We start from the raw sequence: 22,699 nt of genomic DNA, 5'->3' as shown, positions 1-22,699 counted from the left end.
TTGTTAATTTGTTTATTACTCGCGGCAAGAGCTTTATGGTTGAAATATGACAACCTCGGCCAGCTCGTCGAGAGACGACGCGACGGGACGAGTCGGTAGCTTAGCTTAGTACATTTGGAATGTAAGGAGTGTTGCCATTCTGTTCCCCAATAAGTCACCGTCCAGTTAACAACCTGTATACAAACTTATTTGCTTATTTTTATCTGCAGAATAATGTTGCTGAAGTTTTCTCATTGCAATTCAAGCTACCCTGTAGCTACAATATGTATGGTGATCTATACAGGGTGCCAGAAATTCGAGGTGCGAGCATTGGTATCTCGGAAACCGTAATAGATATTAAAATGGTTAAATTGGAGCAAAGTTGCGTCTTAGGATGTCCACCAAGATGCCATCAAAAAAGTTATAAAAATTTCAAGGATTACTGAGTTTTTTGGAAAAAGCGGATTTTTTTGAAAAACAATTTTATTTTTTTCTGTCGTTACTTTTTAGAAAATCAAAAAAACAATTGCTCATTCTCATAGCCACTTTATTAGGGCTATCTGATAGCATTTTTAGATATTGAAATTAGCTGGTAACTTGTGAGATACCAACTTAATTTTTTTAAATACGGACCTGCATTTTTTATTTCAGGATTTGATAGAACTCTGTCTCCTGAGTACAATGATATGCCACACTTTATACTTTTTTTTGATTCGGGTACCTTAACAACAACAAAACTATTTTAAAATAATTTCAAGTCCGCCACGGTTTTTTTTAAATTATTTAATCTGATTATATTCGCAACAATATTGATCAGCGCTAATTAACATTGAATTAGGAAAAACAAGCCATTTGAAAGATTCAAATAAATAATATCCAGGTCAGCAATTTAAAGATATTATCTTTAACTTTTTTTTTATTGTGAATTTCAAATCTCAGTGCACGATCTTATAATATGCATAATATTAATCGTAGTTATTATAAATAAATCAACTTCTATAAACTACTTTCTAATGCTCTACATGTTTGAAAGGGTTACCACCCTTCCTATTGCACAAATTTATTATTCGTTCAATTTAATTTATACCTCTTTGAAGATATCTTCTTCTTATATTTTCGAATTCATTTTGTACTCTTTATTGTAAATGCAGAAAAATATTGATTTGGTTTGGCTTGAATTTTTTATTTTTTATTGCATTTGATTTTCCGTATCCAATATGTTACCCCATGTCATTGTTAAGTTTGAAGGCTTATCAATATTGTAACGATGAATAGATTAAATATTAAAAAAAAAGAGCCGGACTTGAAATTAGTTTAAATAAATTGGTGTTCAAATGTCCGAAACAAAAAAAAGCCTAAGCGTGGCATATCATTGTACTCAACAGACCGACTTCTTTCAAAACCTGAAATAAAAAATGCAGGTCCGTATTTAAAAAAATTAAGTTGGCCTCTGTATCCCGCAAATTCGCTAATTTGCTTTTAAATCAGCTAATTTGAAAATCTAAAAATACCGTCAGATTTTAGTTTTTTGATTTTCTAAAAAGTAACAACAGGAAAAAATAAAATTGATTTTTAATTAAATTCGTTTTTCCAAAAGAACTCAGCAATTCTTAAAATTTTTAAAACTTTTTCGATGGCGTCTTGGTGAACATCCTAAAGTGCAACTTTGCCGCAATTTAACCATATTCGTATCTATTACGGTTACCGAGATACCAATGCTCGTATCCCGAATTTGTTGCACCCTGTATAGCGACTTATCTAAGTTAATTTTAGTGCAAACTTACTCTAACATAGGCCTGCTGCCTTCGGCGGGCTCCGGTATTGGGGGGATGTTGTGGCTGGGGTGGCAAGGGTATCTCACCGCCTCCGTTGTACGACATGGACGACGGTAGAGGGCGCGCTGGGTCACTGGAGGACTCTCTGAAGTCCGGGTCGTTTTCTCTGATAACGTCAACTGAAACAGGTAGACTGAATTACTATAAAGGTGAAGCTTTTGAATTTAGATAATAATTTCGTTCAATGTAAGTTCGAGTTACAAGATTATTTTTTAAATAAGGTCAAGTGGTGTAAAAATTATGAGACATTTTTCAAAACTTTTAGTATTTTTGAAATGAGCCTTCTTTACGCGCGTTGGGTGTAAAAATTCAAGGCCGTGATACCCGGTGGCGAGACGTATGCGAGACTGCCGTGTCGCGCGAGCTAGCGAAAGGAAAAGTGATAGCGGTAGTGTTGCCACAGCTACCTCATTAGGGGTAGTTCTACCCACGGGGGTGTCACTTGTATGGGAAAACAGGCAACAGTCAAATTTAAACGTGCCAGGACCAACGACAAAGAAAGCAACATCTGCCAGGCATTGGCTTTCTTTGTCACTCACATTGCTTAAATCATGATACCGTGGCCATTTTGCCAACAAAGAAGCTGGCCGGGCTGTTCTGGCAAGTGATTTAAAACAATTTTTCTTTTTTACAATATTAAATTACCATTTAGATGTATTTAATGTGATTATTGGTAAGTCAGAAATTACACACAAATACTTTATTCGTAAATACAACTAAGATGTAAACGTATTTTTGTATTTTTAGATTTCAACTTTTGCAAAGACCCGCCGATAGAACTTGCCTGGCAGCGTACCTGTTTAACTAAACGTATTATTTCCTGCTAATAATATCAAAACACGTAAGTACCTCTATAATTTATGATGAAAAATGATTTTGATTTTGTTTTATATTATTTAAATACTTTCTAACCTCAAATAATAGTAAGATCCTTGTTTATATCGCACAGCCCGTTCAAAACTGTATTGTCTTCAAAAAATGTTTACAAAACAAACAATTATTACAAAAACAATGTCCTTTTAATCTGATTTATACCTCAGAAGGATGCCAGTAAAATTTTATTAAATCAACATTATATTATTTAAGCCATTAATATGCAATTACCTTAGCATATTACCTTAACTTAAATTTTCTTTTACTTCTCCTGACAATGTTCTCTATATTCTCTATTTTGAGTTAGTAAACTTTTGAACGGGATGTGCGATATATAAAATGCATAATATATCCAAGGGTATGATCTGATAAAAGTATTTTTTGATGCATTTTTTGGTTGTTTATGCACGTTGGCTTGGTTTATGTTTTATTCAGCTTATATTTATTTGATATAACAGTTTTTTTTGCCTTTGGAATGGCATGCATTGAGGCTAGATAGTGTTTCATTAGATCATTAAAGGAATTTAAATTAGCATATATTTTTGTGATATTAGTGTGTTATCATGATACAGGTAGTTGTATCATAGTGCCTTATGCATGTTATTTACCTATTATATACTTATGTATTATCAGTAAATAGATGATAACATACTACTAAAATGTCTTTTTAATAGTATGTTTATCTTTTTTCAATTCACTAGTTATTTGCAAAATGTATTTTGAACTAATTTAAGTCATTAATTGATCATCTTTTCTTTTCAGGTTCCGGATATTCTTTTTCATCGTTAAAAAAATATATATATTTCAATATTATTGTAATATAAATCGCAGCTCTAAAAAATAAATGATATTGTTTACTAATGGGTAATTTATTTACTATGAATTTTCTCTGAAAATAATAAGTCTTTAATAATATCATTGATTTTCTGTGTAAAGTTAATAGACACATTTTTTAATACATTAAATTATATTAAAGTAATAAAAAATATGTTTATTAACTTTAAACAGTAAGTCAGTGATACTTATAAAAATATATTTTTTTAAAATTTCCCCTCTTTTAAGCCCCGCCCCTCCAATTCCCCTCAATTTAGCTAGAACTGCCAAGCGACACCAGGTGGCGTCTGTTTCCATTTTTTAACATGAAGTTAGCATTTCTTTAATGTACCTATTCTCTGGTTCTACCAATTTAAAAAAAAATTGGTAAAAAAAAAAATTGGTAAAACAATTTAAACCCGTTATCATGGGATAATTTACCCCGATGAAAAATAAGCTTGTGGCAACACGATGGGTAACGATCTGTGCCATACGCGGCTAAGAAAATCACTATAACAAACTTGAAACTGTACCAACCTTGATTTCATGCATATTTTCATCGATAGGTTTGTAGCTTCTGAATAACGGTCTAGGTAAAGCATCTAGCTCATTTGTCAGCTCAGAATTAGAATTTAGAGCCTTAGAGGTAGTAACTCGCATTTTCATTGGAGGACACTGCCGGCCCTCAATAGTTACTTAATAATAATTTTATGGGACTACAAATTTAGTTTCTTCCGCATCGCCAGACGGCGCAAAAGACATTAAAATACAGGTTTCTAATTTATATGTGACATGGCAGCCTCTATATTTACTACCATTTATTGGTAAAATTTTGGTGATCCGTCAAGTTATTTTTAAATCATTTTTAAATAATTATTAATTCAGATATTCCTGATTTGCCGGAAAGTTCGGTGATTTGTGTTTATAGTTTGTGTTTTTACTAGTTTGTGCATTTTGATATTTACGGTCGATCATCCTTTTTGTGTTAGATACTAAACTTTTTTATTAAAGAGATTCTAAATATCTTAGAAATAATACATTTATGAACGAAATAAAAAAATGTTTAATCACAAGTAAGTAAGTTCATAGTTGATAAAATAGTATTTTTAGTAGGTAACAGTTAATTAGTAGTTTGTTAAATCAAAATAATAGGCGCTATGTGCTCTATTGTTGGTTTTTAAAATGTATGTATTGATAATTTTATTTTTAGTTTTGAATATGTTACACTTCTAATAATCTAATAAAACATAAAATATAGGGTCTTGTGCAGAACAGGTCCCTACGAATTCGAGGTTTTTTTAATTTTTAATGTGGATCCCATAGTTAATGGAATAGTTTACAAGAAAAAAATTGTTGGATGAACCACTTTTCCTACGAAAAAAAAATTGAAAATTCGAAATTTTCACTACATTTCAATGCGAAAACTCCCTATTCTAACCTTCATACAGCCAGTAAAATACAAGGTTATGCACAGTGTTGCCATACTCACCCTGTGTAAAATCGACGAAAACGTTCTACTTTATATTCGTTTTTTTACATTTAGTACGTACTTTAAGAACACGAAAAATTAAAAATATAATAACCGAGGCAAAACAAAAAAATAAATTGACACTATAAAAATAAATAATACACTATAAAAATAAATTGACAAAATAATAATCAGTATAAAAATAAATTGACAATAAAATCATTACACAGTATTTAGCACAATTGTTTAAAAATGTATTTTTCCCGGATTTGTTCAGTAAGATTCCGAAAGAAAAGCTTTGGCTGCATATATTAAGGTTAAATACATGCTAACGACTAAATTTTTAGCATTTTTAGGATCTTTTTCAGTATACATACTTGTTTAAATTTCTTAGTTGTGATTAAAATTTAAAAATATAGATGCTAGTAAGAGTCCATTTCACTAGTCCGAAAAAGTAGGTTAGTCTTGGGTCGAGATTTCCGTATGTAAGAAGAGTACAATGCGTTTATAATGTACTGAACAAAGAGAGGACAGTAAACACGTTAGAATAAGTGGGAGGGGGGTTAATCTCTGTGACCTTAGAGATCTATTGTGTCCCCCTTTCTTGAGTTATAACTCATCATACAGTCCCAGGACTTCCTACGGAGACCCGTGTCCTTCACAGTCGAGGAGCTACGACCCAGGCCGGGTAGACGAAACGGTAGCTTGTGTCGCCTGTTGGGTTTAGAGGTAGGAGGTAGGCTCCCGACCCTTGGAGGAGGTGGTAACTTGTATGCCACTTGCGGAGGATGGTCTCACGCAAGTGTCAGCCACCTCTCCTGTAGTTCTCTTTGGGTTTGGCCCCTTGGAACTTTCATTGTTACTGTTCCCAGTGTTGCTAGGGGGTTTCCCCACAGCTTCACCGGTGATGTTTTTATTACTAGTAACTGTTGTATTACTAGTAACAGTAAACACGTTGCCAAACATGTGAAATAAACCGAGAAACTGTGCACATCGCTAAGAGACGTGGAAGGGGATATAGCAGATTTGTCGCAGTTGACCGGTCGACCCAATCAATACCTCTGTACTTAAAGTTCTAGGAAGAGGTGTACGTCATGCGTTCAACTTCACGATTTAATTACGTCTCGCGTGATACTTAATTTGTTCATTTATTAACGAATCGTTGTAATTTTCCCTATAGCTTGAATTTTTTTAAGTGCAAGCTAGAAAGACTTACATTTGTGGTAAAAATAAGTGGAATTGAATGGGTGTTCGATAGTGGTCGCGCTATTAGAACTCTGAATTCAAAAATCGATATCTCGAAATTTATTAGAAATAACAGATTGTAGTTTTTTCGAGAACTTTGTTAATATTTCTGCTGTATTTTCTTTGTAGACAGTATGTGAAAATCTTTATCAATAAAAAAATTACACGATTGCTGAAAATTGCTATGCTCTAAAAGTAAATGGATGGATTGTTTACAATTTTTGAATAGAAAAAACAACCTTATCGAATTGTTCTTACGTAAACATATTGTAAAATATCCGATCTTGAAAATAAAAAAAGTTTCAATACCTAAAGTGGTTCTTGAGTTATGGCCTGTTATGTGTTAAAAAGTTCAGTTTTTAAATTATCGCGATTACTGACGTTTTCTCGTTATAAAAAATGACACCCTAACGATATCCTTATAATTCCATTTCAGATGCTCAGAAACATGTCTAATGATTTTATCTAGTTATCTCTTGAAAAAAAGTCTTTTAAAAATAAGCGGTTTGCGATCGTGATTTTATTTTACTTGATAGGGAAAGGCGTATCGGCAACGCCGCAACAGCACACCGTCGCGCGTCGCGTCTGTCGGTCGCATTTCTCTCACTCCGACTTAATAAGATCCCTATGCGATTTACTTCCACACATGTAAATGCCGACCCAAAAGTAACAGTTGCCAGCACGGTATATAATTTATATGGTTTTGTAACAAATTGCTCGCTATTTTATGGCAAATGCTAAAGTTCTGCAAACTTTAATCAAAGCACGTGTGTTTGGAATTTTGGGTGTGGCTTAATACGACAGGATCAGGCTAAGCCTTAGGCAGATTTCTGAGATATAATATATATTTCCTTCGGCCACACACCCGCCTTACCCGACCCCGGAGAGCGACCCGAACAATACAGTGTAGTAGACTCTTAAGTTATCTCAAATTTACCCCTCCAAAAATCTAGCTTCTCATACCAACAGGACTTATTTAAACGAACATACCTTTCTAGGCCATGTACATTGTTTTCTAGACCATGTACGTTTGAGTTGCACGATTCATCACACAAATATTAAACAAACTATGGAAATGATCTCTCAACAGTTATTCTTAAAGGTTTTTAATATGAAAACTGACTGAATGTAAGTTTTGGGTAGTTTTATTTGAATGAGTCTTTTTTACCTAAATAAGGCGAGTCTCATTTTTATACCACATGATCCTAATTGTAAATATTACAATTGATGGTATTTCAAGTGGTATAATAAATGTAATGTGGTGTAATAAAACCTCGTTATACAGGCAAATGGCCAACAGGGTGTCCTATCAATAATTTATGCAAATTCAGTAGTTTTTATTTGGGTCAATTTAAATAGTTAACCGTATCGTTAACCGTTCAATGATAAGGGTTGGTTTGGGTATTAAATATAACATAGGCGTGTGTATGGGATGTAAAAAGAAATTAAAGGAAATTTTGTTTTAACAATGTGAGTCTTTTAACAAGGTAGATCTCGATAAAAAAAAATATATTTTATTTTTACCGTTTTTCAAATAAGTCCAAAATAACCCAGATATTTTACTTTGAAAATTTCAAATAAAATCGCTTTAATTTTCAGAACCACCGGATGTTTTTAAAGTTTGAAGCCCTCTAACGGACAAACGAAGTACTTTTGTATAGAGCTAAATTGTATCCAATGAACTTATTTTGATTCCAAACATATGTAGTAGTTCTACGCCCACGGAATATTGGGACACCCTGTATACAGGGTGTCCTAGAAATAAGTGCAAGTATTTAACTGGTAGTATAGTTCAACCCCAGAAACGCGCCTATAAGGTTTTTTTCGAGAAAAAAAATATTTGAAAATTCGGAATTTTTTGAAAAAAATTTTGGAATTTTTTTTAGTTTTTAGTTAAAAACATAATTTCTTGATAATATGGCAACATAGGTAGTAGATTAAATTTACAAGAAAGAAAATTCAGAAAAGTTCAATCCAGTGGTTCTCAAATTTTTAGCAAAAAATCATTTTTTTAAACGGTTTTATTTAGCTCGACCCGTACGGCATTTCTTTATTTGTTTGTTTATTTGGGTCAAAATTCGAAATTGAAATTTAAGTACCTTCCTGTTGTCAGATTGATCTGAAATTTGGTACACACCTTTAGTTCCGATGACAAAATACAATATAGTAATATCAATAACATGGTAAATCTAAGATGGCCGCCGGTACAAAATGGCGGATTTCATATTTTTCCACAACCCCCTCAATATGGGTATCAAATGAAAGGGCTACACTAGTAGAATACTGTGATTATGACAAAATTTAAAATCCAAGATGGACGTCGTTACAAAATGGCGTATTAGGTAAGGGCATGAGTAGTCGTGTCTAGAACAGTTGTGTCCAAGATTGTGTGACGTTAGAAGGACAGATAAAAAAAATAGGTGATTAGATGTACCTACGTAGATAGCGGTAGCTTTACCACCCAAGTTAAGGTAATAGGTTAAAACGTGCTGAGGACTGTATGGCATTAGGGTGGCTAAAAATGTAATGTCGCAAGCGTTTTCCCCTCAAGATTGGGCGCCTCTTGTTGTATATTATAGCCTTGCCCCTCTACTGGACCTCTGGGGGGGTCGACCGTTAAAATGTCCATTACTCGTGGGAACAACATGGAAACAATAAATAAAAAACCAAACAAAAATAAAAACGAAACTGCTACACAACGAAAAAGAAGGCTCGAAAAGGCGAAAGAAAAGTATAGAACGAAACGTGCAAATGAAATCTATAGTCGACTACAGAAACGAAGAGAACGGTTAGCAACAGAAACACCTGAGCAACATGATGCCAGGTTAATAGCACAACGTGAGAGACAAAGGCAGCTGGTAGAGTCAGAAACACCTGAGCGTCATGAGTCCAGGCTAGCATTACAACGTGACAGACAAAGAGAGTTGTTAGCGTCAGAAACACCTGAGCGTCATGAGTCTAGGCTGGCATCACAACGAGAGAGACAAAGAGAGCTAATAACATCAGAAACACCTTGTATAATAAAATAACATTAATTATTATTATATTATATAATATATAATAATATCAATGTTAAAATAAATATAAATAATAAAATATTAACAAATAGGTATTTTAAATATAATTAATTATTATAATTTATATCTTATTGTTATAATTAATTGTTATATATATTAATTTATATAATAATGAATTAAATAGAATGAGAAATATTCGGTAGGCATTTCCGTTAAATACTAAAAACTAGAAAATAAAAAATCGGTAAAAAAACTTTTAAGTTAAACGGTTTTATCTTATGTGCACTATTTCTAGTTTTGCGTATCGGTGCTTATTTTTATAGTTTATTAAAGCGCACCGACTTTAACTTAAAGCTTTCAAATTTAAATATATTTTTTTGCTAGACTAATCACCAAAATAAAGTAGAAGCGTCAGATAAACAACTATAAAAATTGTTAATCAACTATAAAATTGTTTAATCAAAAACAAACAGAAAACAAAACAAAACATAATGAAACAGAAATTCGTAACTGTAAAATAAACTAAAAAATATTACATTAAAAAAACAAAAAAAAAACAAACAAACGGCACCATCGATATCGACACCGGTGTTCATCGCGATACCGGTGTTGAGATAAACACCGGTGTCGAGATAAACATCGGTGTTGAGATAAACACCGGTGTCAAGATAAACACCGGTGTTGTAGATGAACACCGGTGATGAAATGAACACCGGTGTTGAGATAAACACAGGTGTCGGTGTTGACACCGGTACATCGACGGAAACACCGGTGGTCATCAACACCTAACACTGGTGTTCAAATCTCAACACCGAACAGGTCTACGTTAAAATAATTGCTTTAACTCTCGTTTGTGCGTTACATATCGAGAGTATTAATCGAGATACGTATAAATTTTATGCCGTGTTTTAACTGTCTATTGTTCTGTCTATGTATTTGCTTTAGTTTATTTTGCAATGTTTTATTTAACATTCTATTACCAAATCACGCACTAATATAAATACCTACATCGTAGTAAAAATAGAGAAAAAAGTCAATTTCCTGTTTAACAACAGCTTAACGAATGTCCTTATATAAAGTTTATCTGTCTGATTCAAGTATCCGGTATTTTTGGGGAATCTTATATGTATATTATGCACTTTTGTTGCCGCACCTAATTCAAATGTCGTTTCTTGCGGTTTATCGTCGATATATTTATTATAAATCGTTTTATTATTAAGTTAAATTGGCTTTTGATGTTAATTTCGAAAATTATAAAACAAAAACGCCAGTCATGCGAGTAAAATGTTACCAGAGTTAAATTAAAATCGTGATTTTAATTTAAAAAATTATGAAAAAACGTTTTAAACTTTAAAAAGACATTTATAAATTTGCTTTTCGATTTTTTAGAAAATATTTTTTGGTTTGTTCATTTTTAAAAATATAGCTTCTGAAATAAAGACTTGGCTGAAACAGTAATCTACAATACAGGGTGTCCCAGAAATAAATGCAAGTATTTTAAGGGGTGGTAGATTTCGATAAAATAAACATATTTTCTCTTTATCGTTTTTCAAATTAGTAAGTCCAAAATAACGGAGTTATTTTACCTTGAAAATTAAATAAAAAATCGGTAAAAAAAATGTTAAGTAAGTAAAAACGGTTTTAGCTTATGTGCACTGAAAACTAGAAAATAATAATAACAATTAGGTATTTTGAACTTCTAGTTCAGAAATATTTTAGTACTAGGCAGAATAGCTTTTAGGCATATTAGACTAAAATAAGAACGTGGGGCCCCTCTGAAATTCCTACCTATGGCCTATGGCATATCTTTATACTTTGGTAGATCATGAGCTCGGCGTTCGCTGGTGAAGCCGCCACGGCTGGTTGTTGATTGTCAAAATCTCCAGTTACGATTATAGTAAGTCGATGCAATCCACACTTACATTATTTTCATCAAGGAATATATACTTAATTTATACGTGGAATAATACAACTGAAAAAAAATTAAACATGCTGAAAAGACAATAAAATAAAATACTAAAAATATAATATTTAACCTAGATAAACTAACAGCAACAGAAGAAGTATACCAAAAAAACAAAAGAACTAAACATAAGAAAATTAATAAAATATCATAATATATTACTTCTACACAAAATCAAAAATAAATTAATAAAAACAAATATTTCTTTAAAAACTAACAAACAAATACACACTTACGAGGACAACTAACTTACGAGGACGACTAACAAACTAGAAGAAAATCAGACATCAGAACAGCCAAGGGAACTCAAAAAAAACTTTCACAAAAACTAACAACAGAAACTACCACAATATATAATATGTTACAAAAAGAATTAACAAAATTAAATTATAAAAATTTTAAGAAAAAAATTAAAAACATGATATTTGAGAAGAGCAAATCGGCCCATTGCTGCTAAAAGTCACTAACTTACTTTTTATTACTTCCGAGAAAAACGCGTCTAAAGATGAATTGCATTGCATAAAGATGTTATAGTTAGTAACTATTCGGTATTCAGTATAGAAGAAAGTATTACAGCAATAGTTAATGGGCCCCACGTTTTTATTTTAGTCTAATATGCCTAAAAGCTATTCTGCCTAGTACTAAAATATTTCTGAACTAGAAGTTCAAAATACCTAATTGTTATTATTATTTTCTAGTTTTCAGTGCACATAAGATAAAACCGTTTAACTTAAAAGTTTTTTACCGATTTTTTATTTTCTAGTTTTTAGTATTTAACGGAAATGCCTACCGAATATTCCTCATTCTATTTAATTCATTTAGTGCATCATTATTACATGGTTTTTTACCTGATAATTTATTACAATCTGACGCTCAGGTGTTTCTGACGCTAACAACTCTCTCTGTCTATCGCGTTCTGATGCCAGCCTAGACTCATGACGCTCAGGTGTTTCTGACGCTAACAACTCTCTTTGTCTCTCTCGTTGTGATACCAGCCTAGACTCCTGACGCTCAGGTGTTTCTGCCGCTAACAACACTCTCTGTCTGTCACGTTGTGATGCTAGCCTGGACTAATGACGCTCAGGTGTTTCTGACTCTACCAGCTGCCTTTGTCTCTCACGTTGTGCTATTAACCTGGCATCATATTGCTCAGGTGTTTCTGTTGCTAACCGTTCTCTTCGTTTCTATAGTCGACTATAAGTTTCATTTTCACTTTCTTTTGCACGTTTCGTTCTATACTTTTCTTTCGCCTTTTCGAGCCTTCTTTTTCGTTGTGTAGCAGTTTCGTTTTTATTTTTGTTTGTTTTTTTTATTTATTGTTTCCATGTTGTTCCCACGAGTAATGGATATTTTAACGGTCGACTCCCCCAGAGGTTCAGTAGAGGGGCAAGGCTATAATATACAACAAGAGGCGCCCAATCTTGAGGGGAAAACGCTTGCGACATTACATTTTTAGCCACTCTAATGCCATACAGTCCTCAGCACGTTTTAACCTATTACCTTAACTTGGGTGGTAAAGCTACCGCTAACTACGTAGGTACATCTAATCACCTATTTTTTTTATCTGTCCTTCTAACGTCACACAATCTTGGACACAACTGTTCTGGACACGACTACTCATGCCCTCACCTAATACCCCATTTTGTAACGACGTCCATCTTGGATTTTAAATTTTGTCATAATCACAGTTTTCTACTAGTGTAGCCCTTTCATTTGATACCCATATTGAGGGGGTTGTGGAAAAATATGAAATCCGCCATTTTGTACCGGCGGCCATCTTAGATTTACAATGTTATTGATATTACTATATTGTATTGTCATCGGAACTAAAGGTGTGTACCAAATTTCAGATCAATCTGACAACAGGAAGGTACTTAAATTTCAATTTCTAATTTTGACCCAAATAAACAAACAAATAAATAAATACCGTACGAGTCGAGCTAAATAAAATCGTTTAATAAGAAACTCTTTTTTAATACTACGTGTGTCTTGTTGTACGTAACGGACAAATACCAAGAGTTGGCTAGATTGTGATACTTCGGTGCTGTCATCCAATTGAATACTGAATGGAAACGGTGAAGCAATTAATTCTTCAACAACTTGTAAAACATTTGACGACATTTCAACAATTCTAGAATGAATAACATGGTTTAATAAGGGAACAGCTTCAACTCTGAGTTTTTGATCCTTATGCGCATCGAGTAGTGCTAAGTGATTAAATACCTACTGAATTCGCCGCCCTACACTATTTCTTTTCTTAATAAATATGTTTACAGTTAACTGACGTAATGCGGACCGCGGACCCCTGATACACATGCTATGGACCCCACTTTAAGAAACCCTGCTCTACACCATGAATAAGAAGAAGAAGAAGGATTTTATATAAGCCGCATCAGCTGCTGGGCCATTTAGCGGCATTTCCTCTACACTATGCCCCGAAATGTTTCACGAAATATTTCGAAATGCTATAATGAGAATAATGACATATGCATAGAAAAATAGGTTGACATAAAGGTACATTCAGTCTGAGAGCGTCAAGCGTCCGCGTCGCGTCCGGTCGTTCAGGCGCAGCGTCATATGAGCTTGTTTTTTAGGGTTTCAGTTTGTAAAATGGCTTCAAGGAGAGCAGTTTGTCTAATGTTACTATTGGAAACACCATATTTTACATTCAAATTATTTCCATTAAAAAAACAATTTAGATTGAACTCGACGCTCGACGCTCAGCGGACGCTTGCGCAACGCTGAAGGCGACGCTTTCTGCTTGAACGGTCTAATTTAAGTTAAAGGAATTGATTCCATTTCGTTCGACGCGACGCTCGACGCTCTCAGCCTGAATGTACCTTAACTCATAACCTCATAATAACAATAGGTTATGAAATTCACGTAACATTGTTTTATCCACATTTGAATATTAGATACCTGATAAATTGCGATGCTGGAAATATGTGCTCAACGCGTATCCAGAAAACGATTCGCACGGCAACGGAAATACCAAAATCAACTGCTTAGCGTTCCGCTCATCTTTCGCTTACCGCTTTGAAAACGTAACGTTTTTATATCGATGTTACAGAACTCGGGCCCTGCTTTGAATAGAGGGTGTATTAAACTCTCAGGAACTTCAGTTAAAAATCCTGTATATACTATTATGATAAAATATCTCACACACACACATAAATCGTATCGTTTAGTTAATATTTAATTTTACTCGAACGTTATTACCTTACCATCGACTGCTGGCGAGAGTTATTTTTGTAGTGACGTCAGGCTAGTTGTATTTTTAACCATAATTTAGGCGAGAATTTTAGGATTAACGATTACTACTTGATCAAGGTTTAGTGCTTCTTTATGTTTCGTTAACGCCTAGAAATAAGTAATAATAGTGTAAACTGCCGAGCTTTAACACATTTTGTTTGGATATACCCATAGCTATATATTTTTTATATGTTTATATAAACATTGCCAACACAATTTTGTATTGAAAATTTAATGATTCCAGATATTATTTTACATAATAAAATTCAATTCATGTATAAACAAATCTCAATAAATATGTAAGAATTAAAAAAATGTCACGGGGTGTTTTTCAAATATATGCATTTTTAACAAATCGCTGTAACTTTTTTGCTATGGAAAATTTTGTATTTTTATGAAAACATTTCCAACGTACCTTTTTACGTAGAATTTGATGGTTTAAGTATAATTTTTTTAAAATTAATAATTTAAGAATTATCAAGAGAAAATTTGATTTTTTATATAGGACACCCTGTATATTTTTAATTTATTAAAAAGAATTTAAAATTACCTTTCCAAAAATATAACACACTTGATATTTTGGTCGATTCCTCTTAGCGATATAGAGTATAAAAAAATTCGTCCGCTTTAAATAAGTAGCCTTTGAATGGCACTGGCTGTAATGCAAAAAATTTTTAGCTGTGAGCATCAATTAAAACGAAAATAATATTTGCTATGAGAGATGCAGAATTTTATAACAATATAAAATATATTTAACCAACATCAACACATTTAAACTATATCTAATAACAAAAAAAAATAAATAGCAAACCAAGACATGAGATTTTTCTACAGGTGTTCAAAAACGTTGTTTAATTTGTGGGAACGACGAAGATGAAGTGGCTAAAATGCATAGTTTTCCCAAAAATGCTGAAAGGTAAGCTAATAATACCGTATGATCGAAAAAAACGGCGTCCAGTTGGCTGGGAAATGAACATCAATGACATTTCCCATATAAATTTACATATAAAATGACAGCGATCTTCATTCCATAGCCATCGCTGACGCCGTTTTTTCTCGATCATACGGTATTATCTTATGCCGGGTTTATACAACATAGGCGTCAATTTTTATCATATCAATTAACATCTTCATTTCTATGTTTAAGATAAACAAGGATTTAAGTTTAATAATTATAATTTTCGTGTTTGAAAAACCTGAGTATAAAATTTAAACAAAAATACACCTCAATGATTATGAAATAAAATAAATAAGAAAATTAGGTTATTGTTCAACTGAATTTACTAATTTTTTTTTATTACGACTATGCTGTATAAACGCATATTAAAATAATTGTGATTGTGTCTATTATGACTATGACTAAAATTGCGATTATGATTACGACTATGTTGTATAAACTCGGCATTAAAGAGCCTATTTTTTAGTGATGGAAATACTGTCGATTCTTTGCCGACAAATTAAAAATATAAGTTTTCTGTATTTCTTAAAAAAATCAAATTATAACACTTTATTGCATTTTATTCGTTGTACAATATTAGCTTTTTATTTGTAAATTTTATTGCTATTGACAATAATTCATTAATTTTTGTGTATTGACACTGCTAAGAATAAACTATAATTCATTTAAGTAAAATATTTGTAATTTATGTATTTAATAGATTGAAGAAATGGCCAAAATCGTTGGGAATGAAGTACATGCCATGAATTTGTCTTCAGTATTATGTCTGTAGGATCATATCACAGATGATTGTTATTATAATTTGGTTCAGAGAAAACTAGTCCTAAGTCTATTATAAAAACTGTGATACTAGTACCTAGGATTGAAATAAAACAGGTATTGTTAAAATTTAGCTAGATTATTAAGTATTTAGTATTAATATATATTTCTATCATTTAAGTTGTTTACAGGGTGGACCTAGTGTTAAAAAAAAATATATCAGGTTGAGATTTTTCAAGGCACTACTGGAGACATGCATGTGTAATCATAGAAGTTCCCATTCTATATCCCTCATAAATGTGGGAAATATAGATCACAAAGTCTAAATAATACAGAACAAAGGAGTCGGATGATGATGAAATTTCTGGCAAAACTATGAGAAGAACAACGAAAGACTGAAAACTTTGGAAACTGAAGATCAGGTAAAATAAAAGTTCCTTTTTTTCTAAGGAACTGATAATGTTGTATAAGAAAATAAAAATAAGATCTAACAACAGTACTTTGTTAATAGAGAAACAAATGTCCCAGCAGCAATTATTTTAGTAGTCAGAATTAAAAGGGAGCGTAGCCTAAGAAAAAATCCCAGGATATCAAGTTATCAAAGAACTAATGGTTTTCCTAAAAAAAGAACGATGGCTGTAAGTAAGGAAGTTTATATTCTTATTTCTTTAAACAAATTATTATGTTTTGTTCTTAAAAGTCAAGACTATATATATAAATATATATATATATATATATATATATATATATATATATATATATATATATATATATATATATATATATATATATATATATATATATATATATATATATATATATATATATATATATATATATATATATATATATATATATATATATATATATATATATATATATATATATATATATATATATATATATATATATATATATATATATATATATATATATATATATATATATATATATATATATATATATATATATATATATATATATATATATATAGAGAAAAAGAAAAGTTCTTAAATCACAAGACTATATAGAAAAAATAAAAAAAATAAAAAACTTTTTATAAATTCTGTTTTTACTTGTATACTAGTTTCGTATATAACTTTATAATCTAACGTTACCAATTTTAGAATAAATAGAAACCAAAATAAATGAAACTGACAGTGCTGATGAAAACAGTAGGTACAAAGAGGCTAGAGGAAAAGCAGATGCAAGTGATCTATTTTTATTTGAATCGAGATGGGTTTATATATTCAGTTATAAAATACATATCAAAATTATATACCAGGTGTTTCTCAAAAGTGGTTCACTCCTATAACTTTTTTATTTTATCAGATAAACAAACGAGATTTGGTATGTTAGTATGTAACATAAATTGAGATTGATTGACATATTCAATTGTTTCCGTCACTTCCTGTTTCATTGGAAATGACTACAACGATTTGATTTTAAATGACAGCCTAGGTATTTTTTTAGTTCATTTGATAGAAAATAACAATTTGAATAGAATGACATATATATATATGAACTCGTAAAAAATGGTTTTTCCAAATATGCCAATGAGCCACCCTCGTTCCGTTTGAAAAAATTGAGATATGATTAAAAATACGATTTGGGCATCTTTTAACTGGCTTGGACAAGACACGAAAAACAGACGATCAAACCTATTTTTCCAAGGTTCCTTGATTAAAAATTAGTGTTTTTAACACAGCCATGGCACTTTAGAATGAGATTTTAAATACGATTTTTTTAAAGCGGGAATGTCGAAAGTTGACATATGTCATTATATTCAGAGTGTCATTTTCTATCAAATAAGGCAAAAAATACAGAAGGTGCCATTTAAAAATGAAAAGTTGTGGTCATTTCCCGTGAAACAGGAACTGACTGAAAACAATTGAATATGTCAATCAATCCTGATTTACATCATATACTAACTTACCAAATCTCGTTTTTATCTAAAAAAATAAAAAAGTTAGAGGGGTGAGCCACTTTGCAAAACACCCTGTATATCTCATTGTCATATTATATTGTAATATAGTCTAAAATTGAATGGGACACAGACAGTACTGTAGTAATTATGAGACATTTATTGGCTAAGTTTTACATTCCTACCGACAAACCTGAAATAGGCAACTTTAAAAATGTTTTTTGTCTTCTAAATGAAGAGAAAAAAATATTTAGTAGAACTTTCAGTTTTTTAGTCTCATGGAGGTGTAATAATTTTACATTAAGTGCTTTCTTTCATATCTAATATATCCTTCTTTTTTCTTCAGCAGGAAATTCTAAGATATTCACTCTATGCAAAGACTTTTCCTTTCTCGGTACAGTCGACCAGTGCAGTTTAGGCGATACTTTTTGACTCATTGGCTTGGGCATCTCCTGACCATATACGTATTATTTACAAATATACTCAGCCTAATCTCCAAAAAGTGAAGCCCAAACAGTGAAAGAGAAATATGGAATTCTGCATAAGTCTATTTCACCCGGATATTCATTTAACTGCGCATGCCTTACCTGAAGAAGTTTTTATTGGTCGGTGTTTTTAAAGGGAAGTGATTGACTGACATTTCACCTAACCTTCAATTTTATTTATATTTTTATTATTTATAACACATTATCACGGAGTTGCAAAAATATCAAAAAATAGTTGGAAACAATAAACTAAACCCTTTAAACAAAATCACTCTTTTACGCGCACAAATAAAAAGTAATCCAAACAGAACTAAAACAACAATCAATCGGAGTTTGGCGCAAGCGCATTTCAATCCATATCCGGGTGAAATAGACTTATGCAGTTTTAATATGGAGCTGGGTTATGTTGTCTTTCTCTTACGGCACAGAAACTGCACACGGGGTTAAATAGGGAACCCTGAGTATATTTTTAAATAATACGTATATGTCTCTGGCCGTGGATTATAACAGAAGTGTCTAGTCCTAGCAGTCAATTATTAAGCTTGACCAATCAGGTTGGTTAGCGTGGTTATTTGGAGTGTGTTAATTCATTTGTGTTTGTCAAAAACTCTAACGTGATTGGTCGGGCTTAACAGTTGCGTGCTAGGGCTAGACACAAGTGATTATAACCTATAAAAGGCGGACCGCCAGAAAAGTGTTAGCCATTGTTGCCCTGCAGTTTTACGATTTTAAGTTTCGGAAATATATTTTTTACTATATTGTAATTAATAATATTAGACAATGATTATTCTTGTGTAGCCTGATAGCACAGAATATCTAGCTACGTAGTACTAGATATTCTCTTGACTATTGAACCGCACTGAAAATAAAAAATTACATGACTTTTGAATTTAGATTATTTCAGAATGAACCTAAGGAATATCATTATTTAATCTTAGCTTACTAGGGCAATCAACTATTAATTTGAAAGTAATTGTATGTATTTCTATTTATTTTCTTTTTATTAGTAAAAATGTCGTGAAAATTTCAAGATTAATGATTATGCCAGTCAAAAAGAAGATATTTTATTTCATTAGATTAAATCGATTATATTAAAATAATAATAATGTATCAATGGAACTATGACTTTGTCAATTGACTTGTTTAAGTGTTATATAATATACTTACATCAACATATTACTTAATGAATGAATACATAATTTATTATAATACTGACAGCAGTAATGAAATATTCTCGGAAATAATACTCGAAAGTCGAAAGGCTATTATTTTTAAGAAGTGTCCAATAAACCAAAAATATGCAAAAATCTTAGAATTACATTTTTATTATTGAAATTGTCAAAGTACTAGTGAACTAATAAAGTGCAAGTGTACTACAAAAAGTGTACTAAAATACAAATAATGTACGAGTGTAAGAATACAAGGCTCTAAAATCCCGAAGTCACAGAGGTGGGGTTGTCGTATAAACCATTGGAAATTTTAGCGCTGTGTGTGTGTGTTGTCTTGGTACTTATTATTACGTTATGAACGGCGTAACTAAGTAATGCCTTTGTGGTTCCATTGGTAAGGCAGTCGCTTCAGGATCGAGAGGTCCCAGGTTCGTGTCCCACCAATATACAGGGTTGTTCACCACATACGACGCGGAGTATTATAGCTAAACTCTAAGATTTTTGCAAGTTGTTTGCTACAATTTAAAAATATTTTTACAAGATACAGAGTGGCCCAAATAAATAAAAAATATCAAAGTTGTATTTTTTAAAATGGAACACCCTGTATATTATTACATTTTTAGTTTCTACGATTAAAATAAAGGTAAATTTGATTAAGGTTTACCGCATTTTAATCTTACCATTTTTGAAATATTAGGTTTTTGTCAAAATACAGTAATAATTTTAATGCTTTAATTCTCCAGACGTATTTAAGTTTTTAAAACCAAATATTGTACTGAAATATTTCTATACTAAAATTTTGTGTTGCAATAATAAAAATTATACTACCTTATACATAGTATCTAAAAATTTATTTTAAATAATAACTAGCTATAAACGGCAATAACTTCTTTAATTTAAATGGAACACCCTGTATATTTTATGAAAATCAGATGCACAATTTAATTGTCTATCACATTGTATTATATCATTTTTTACCTATGTCTTTAGGTTTTCGTAGAAATTCATGTTCTTATAATTTAAACCTCAATTATAAATATACCCATGGAATATTGACATTTTTGATTATTTTTAAAGATGTAACAAATTTTTAAAGGGTACAGATACTAATATTGTCGATATAGTTCGTTTATGTCATTCAAAAATAAAAAAGTTGTTTAAATATTTGTAACCAATTAATATGATTCCAATTAGTAGTATTCAAACTATATTACTTGACTGTTTGCGTTGATTGATAATAATTGCTCCAAATACTAAAAAACTTAATTTTGTATGTGTATTAGACAGTGTGGTAACACCTTAACGTAAAATAACACCTTAAACATTTTATTTCATTTTTTGACGGAAGCTTATTTATAACAGAGACGTTCATTTTCATAACTTATTATTATATTGATTTCTGATTCCAAATCCACATTTATTTGGAATAATTTTTTAACTAACACAATTAAATATGTAATTAATTATTATTTTGGCGAAAATAATGGTGGTATATTTAATTAATGGTATACTCTTTTATAAAGATTTAAATAGTTTTATTTTTGTATACCAATAGGCTGGTAATATTATCGTTTTTAGCACCTATACATTTGTTGCTTTAAAAACGATCTAAAATGTCAATATTCCATGGGTATATTGATAAATGAGGTCTAAATTATAAGAAAATGCATTTTCTACGAAAATTTGAAGGGATAGGTAAAAATGGTATAATACAATTTGATGGACAATTAAATTGTGCATCTGATTCTCCTAAAATATACAGGGTGTTCTATTTAAATTAAACAAGCTATTGCCGTTTAAAGCTAGAAATTATTTAAAATAAATTTTTAGACACTCTGTATGAGGAAGTATTATTTTTATTATTGCAACACAATAACTGATCAATAATTAAACTTCAGTAAATATTTAGTATTTAAAACTTTGATATCCTTAGAGAAATGAAGCCTTAAAATTTTTACTGCAATTTCACAAAATTGAAAATATTTCAAAAACGGTAAGGTTTAAGGGTGACAAACCTTAATCAAATTTACCTTTATTTTAATCATAGAAACTAAAAATGTAATAATATACAGGGTGTTCCATTTAAAAAAATACAACTTTGATATTTTTTATTTATTTGGGACACTCTGTATCTTGTAAAAATATTTTTAAATTGTAGCTCTAATAGTCCTTCAACGAACCCAAAACTTACAATTTGTAAAAATCTGATCGTTTAGCTACAATATTCCGTGTCGTATGTGGTGAACAACCCTGTATAATATATATTTCCTTCCGCCACACACTCGCTTTACCCGACCCCTAAGAGCGACCCTATAAGTACAGCATAATAGTTAATATTTTTTCAAATATTTATAAAAATATAAATATATATAAATATTTTTAAATTGTAACTCCTTCAACGAACCCAAAATTTACAATTTGTAAAAATCTAATCGTTTAGCTACAATACTCCGGGTCGTATGTGGTGAACAACCCTGTATATATTTTTATTTTTTTACAGCTGCTGGCAATTGCAATAAAAATTCGCCGTAGGCGTGTTTTGTTTGCGCTGGTTAGTCTCTGGAGGTATTTTTTGTAGATTGCACGCGAAATACCCGATCGATTATCGTTTATACTTTTTTCTAGCCTTATTGGCGAGATGATCTAAAATCGTTTTTTTGCAAATATCGTAATTTCTTCATGTCTTTTGTGTTTTCTTCTTTTTTCTTAAAGTAATGGTCAAAAAGGTGAAAACTAGCAACGCGGCAAGCTATGACTTCGTGATTTTAAGGCCTTGTTGTTAAGAATAGGTAAAATAAATTTATACTTACTGACATCACTCAGGTGAGTAGCATCATATGAATTCCTCAATGGACTACTGGCATCTAAATAAAATAAATATAAAATTAATTAAATTTGCTCTAGCCATATAGAAGTAATCAATAATAATTATTAGATATTAGAGTGAGAAGTCAGAGAA

The 22,699-nt window shown here is 31.3% G+C and overlaps 1 protein-coding gene across 3 annotated transcripts in view; it reads right to left on the bottom strand.

The window, feature by feature from the left end:
• The window catches only part of LOC115888177 (embryonic polarity protein dorsal-like), a 99,474-nt gene that overhangs the window by 34,066 nt on the left and 42,709 nt on the right, over positions 1 to 22,699 (bottom strand). For all 3 annotated transcript variants that reach the window (XM_030907796.1, XM_030907793.1, XM_030907794.1), the window contains 2 exons: positions 22,551 to 22,604; positions 1,764 to 1,933 (listed from right to left, as the gene is read on the bottom strand). In XM_030907796.1, coding sequence (XP_030763656.1) covers positions 1,764 to 1,933; positions 22,551 to 22,604 — 224 coding nt within the window. The remainder of the gene's footprint in view (positions 1 to 1,763; positions 1,934 to 22,550; positions 22,605 to 22,699) is intronic.

This window comes from Sitophilus oryzae, unplaced genomic scaffold (genome assembly GCF_002938485.1).
Source record: "Sitophilus oryzae breed Bouriz unplaced genomic scaffold, Soryzae_2.0 scaffold_684_pilon_pilon, whole genome shotgun sequence".
Taxonomy (NCBI): domain Eukaryota; kingdom Metazoa; phylum Arthropoda; class Insecta; order Coleoptera; family Curculionidae; genus Sitophilus; species Sitophilus oryzae.
This window is presented reverse-complemented; position numbering and strand designations above follow the sequence as displayed.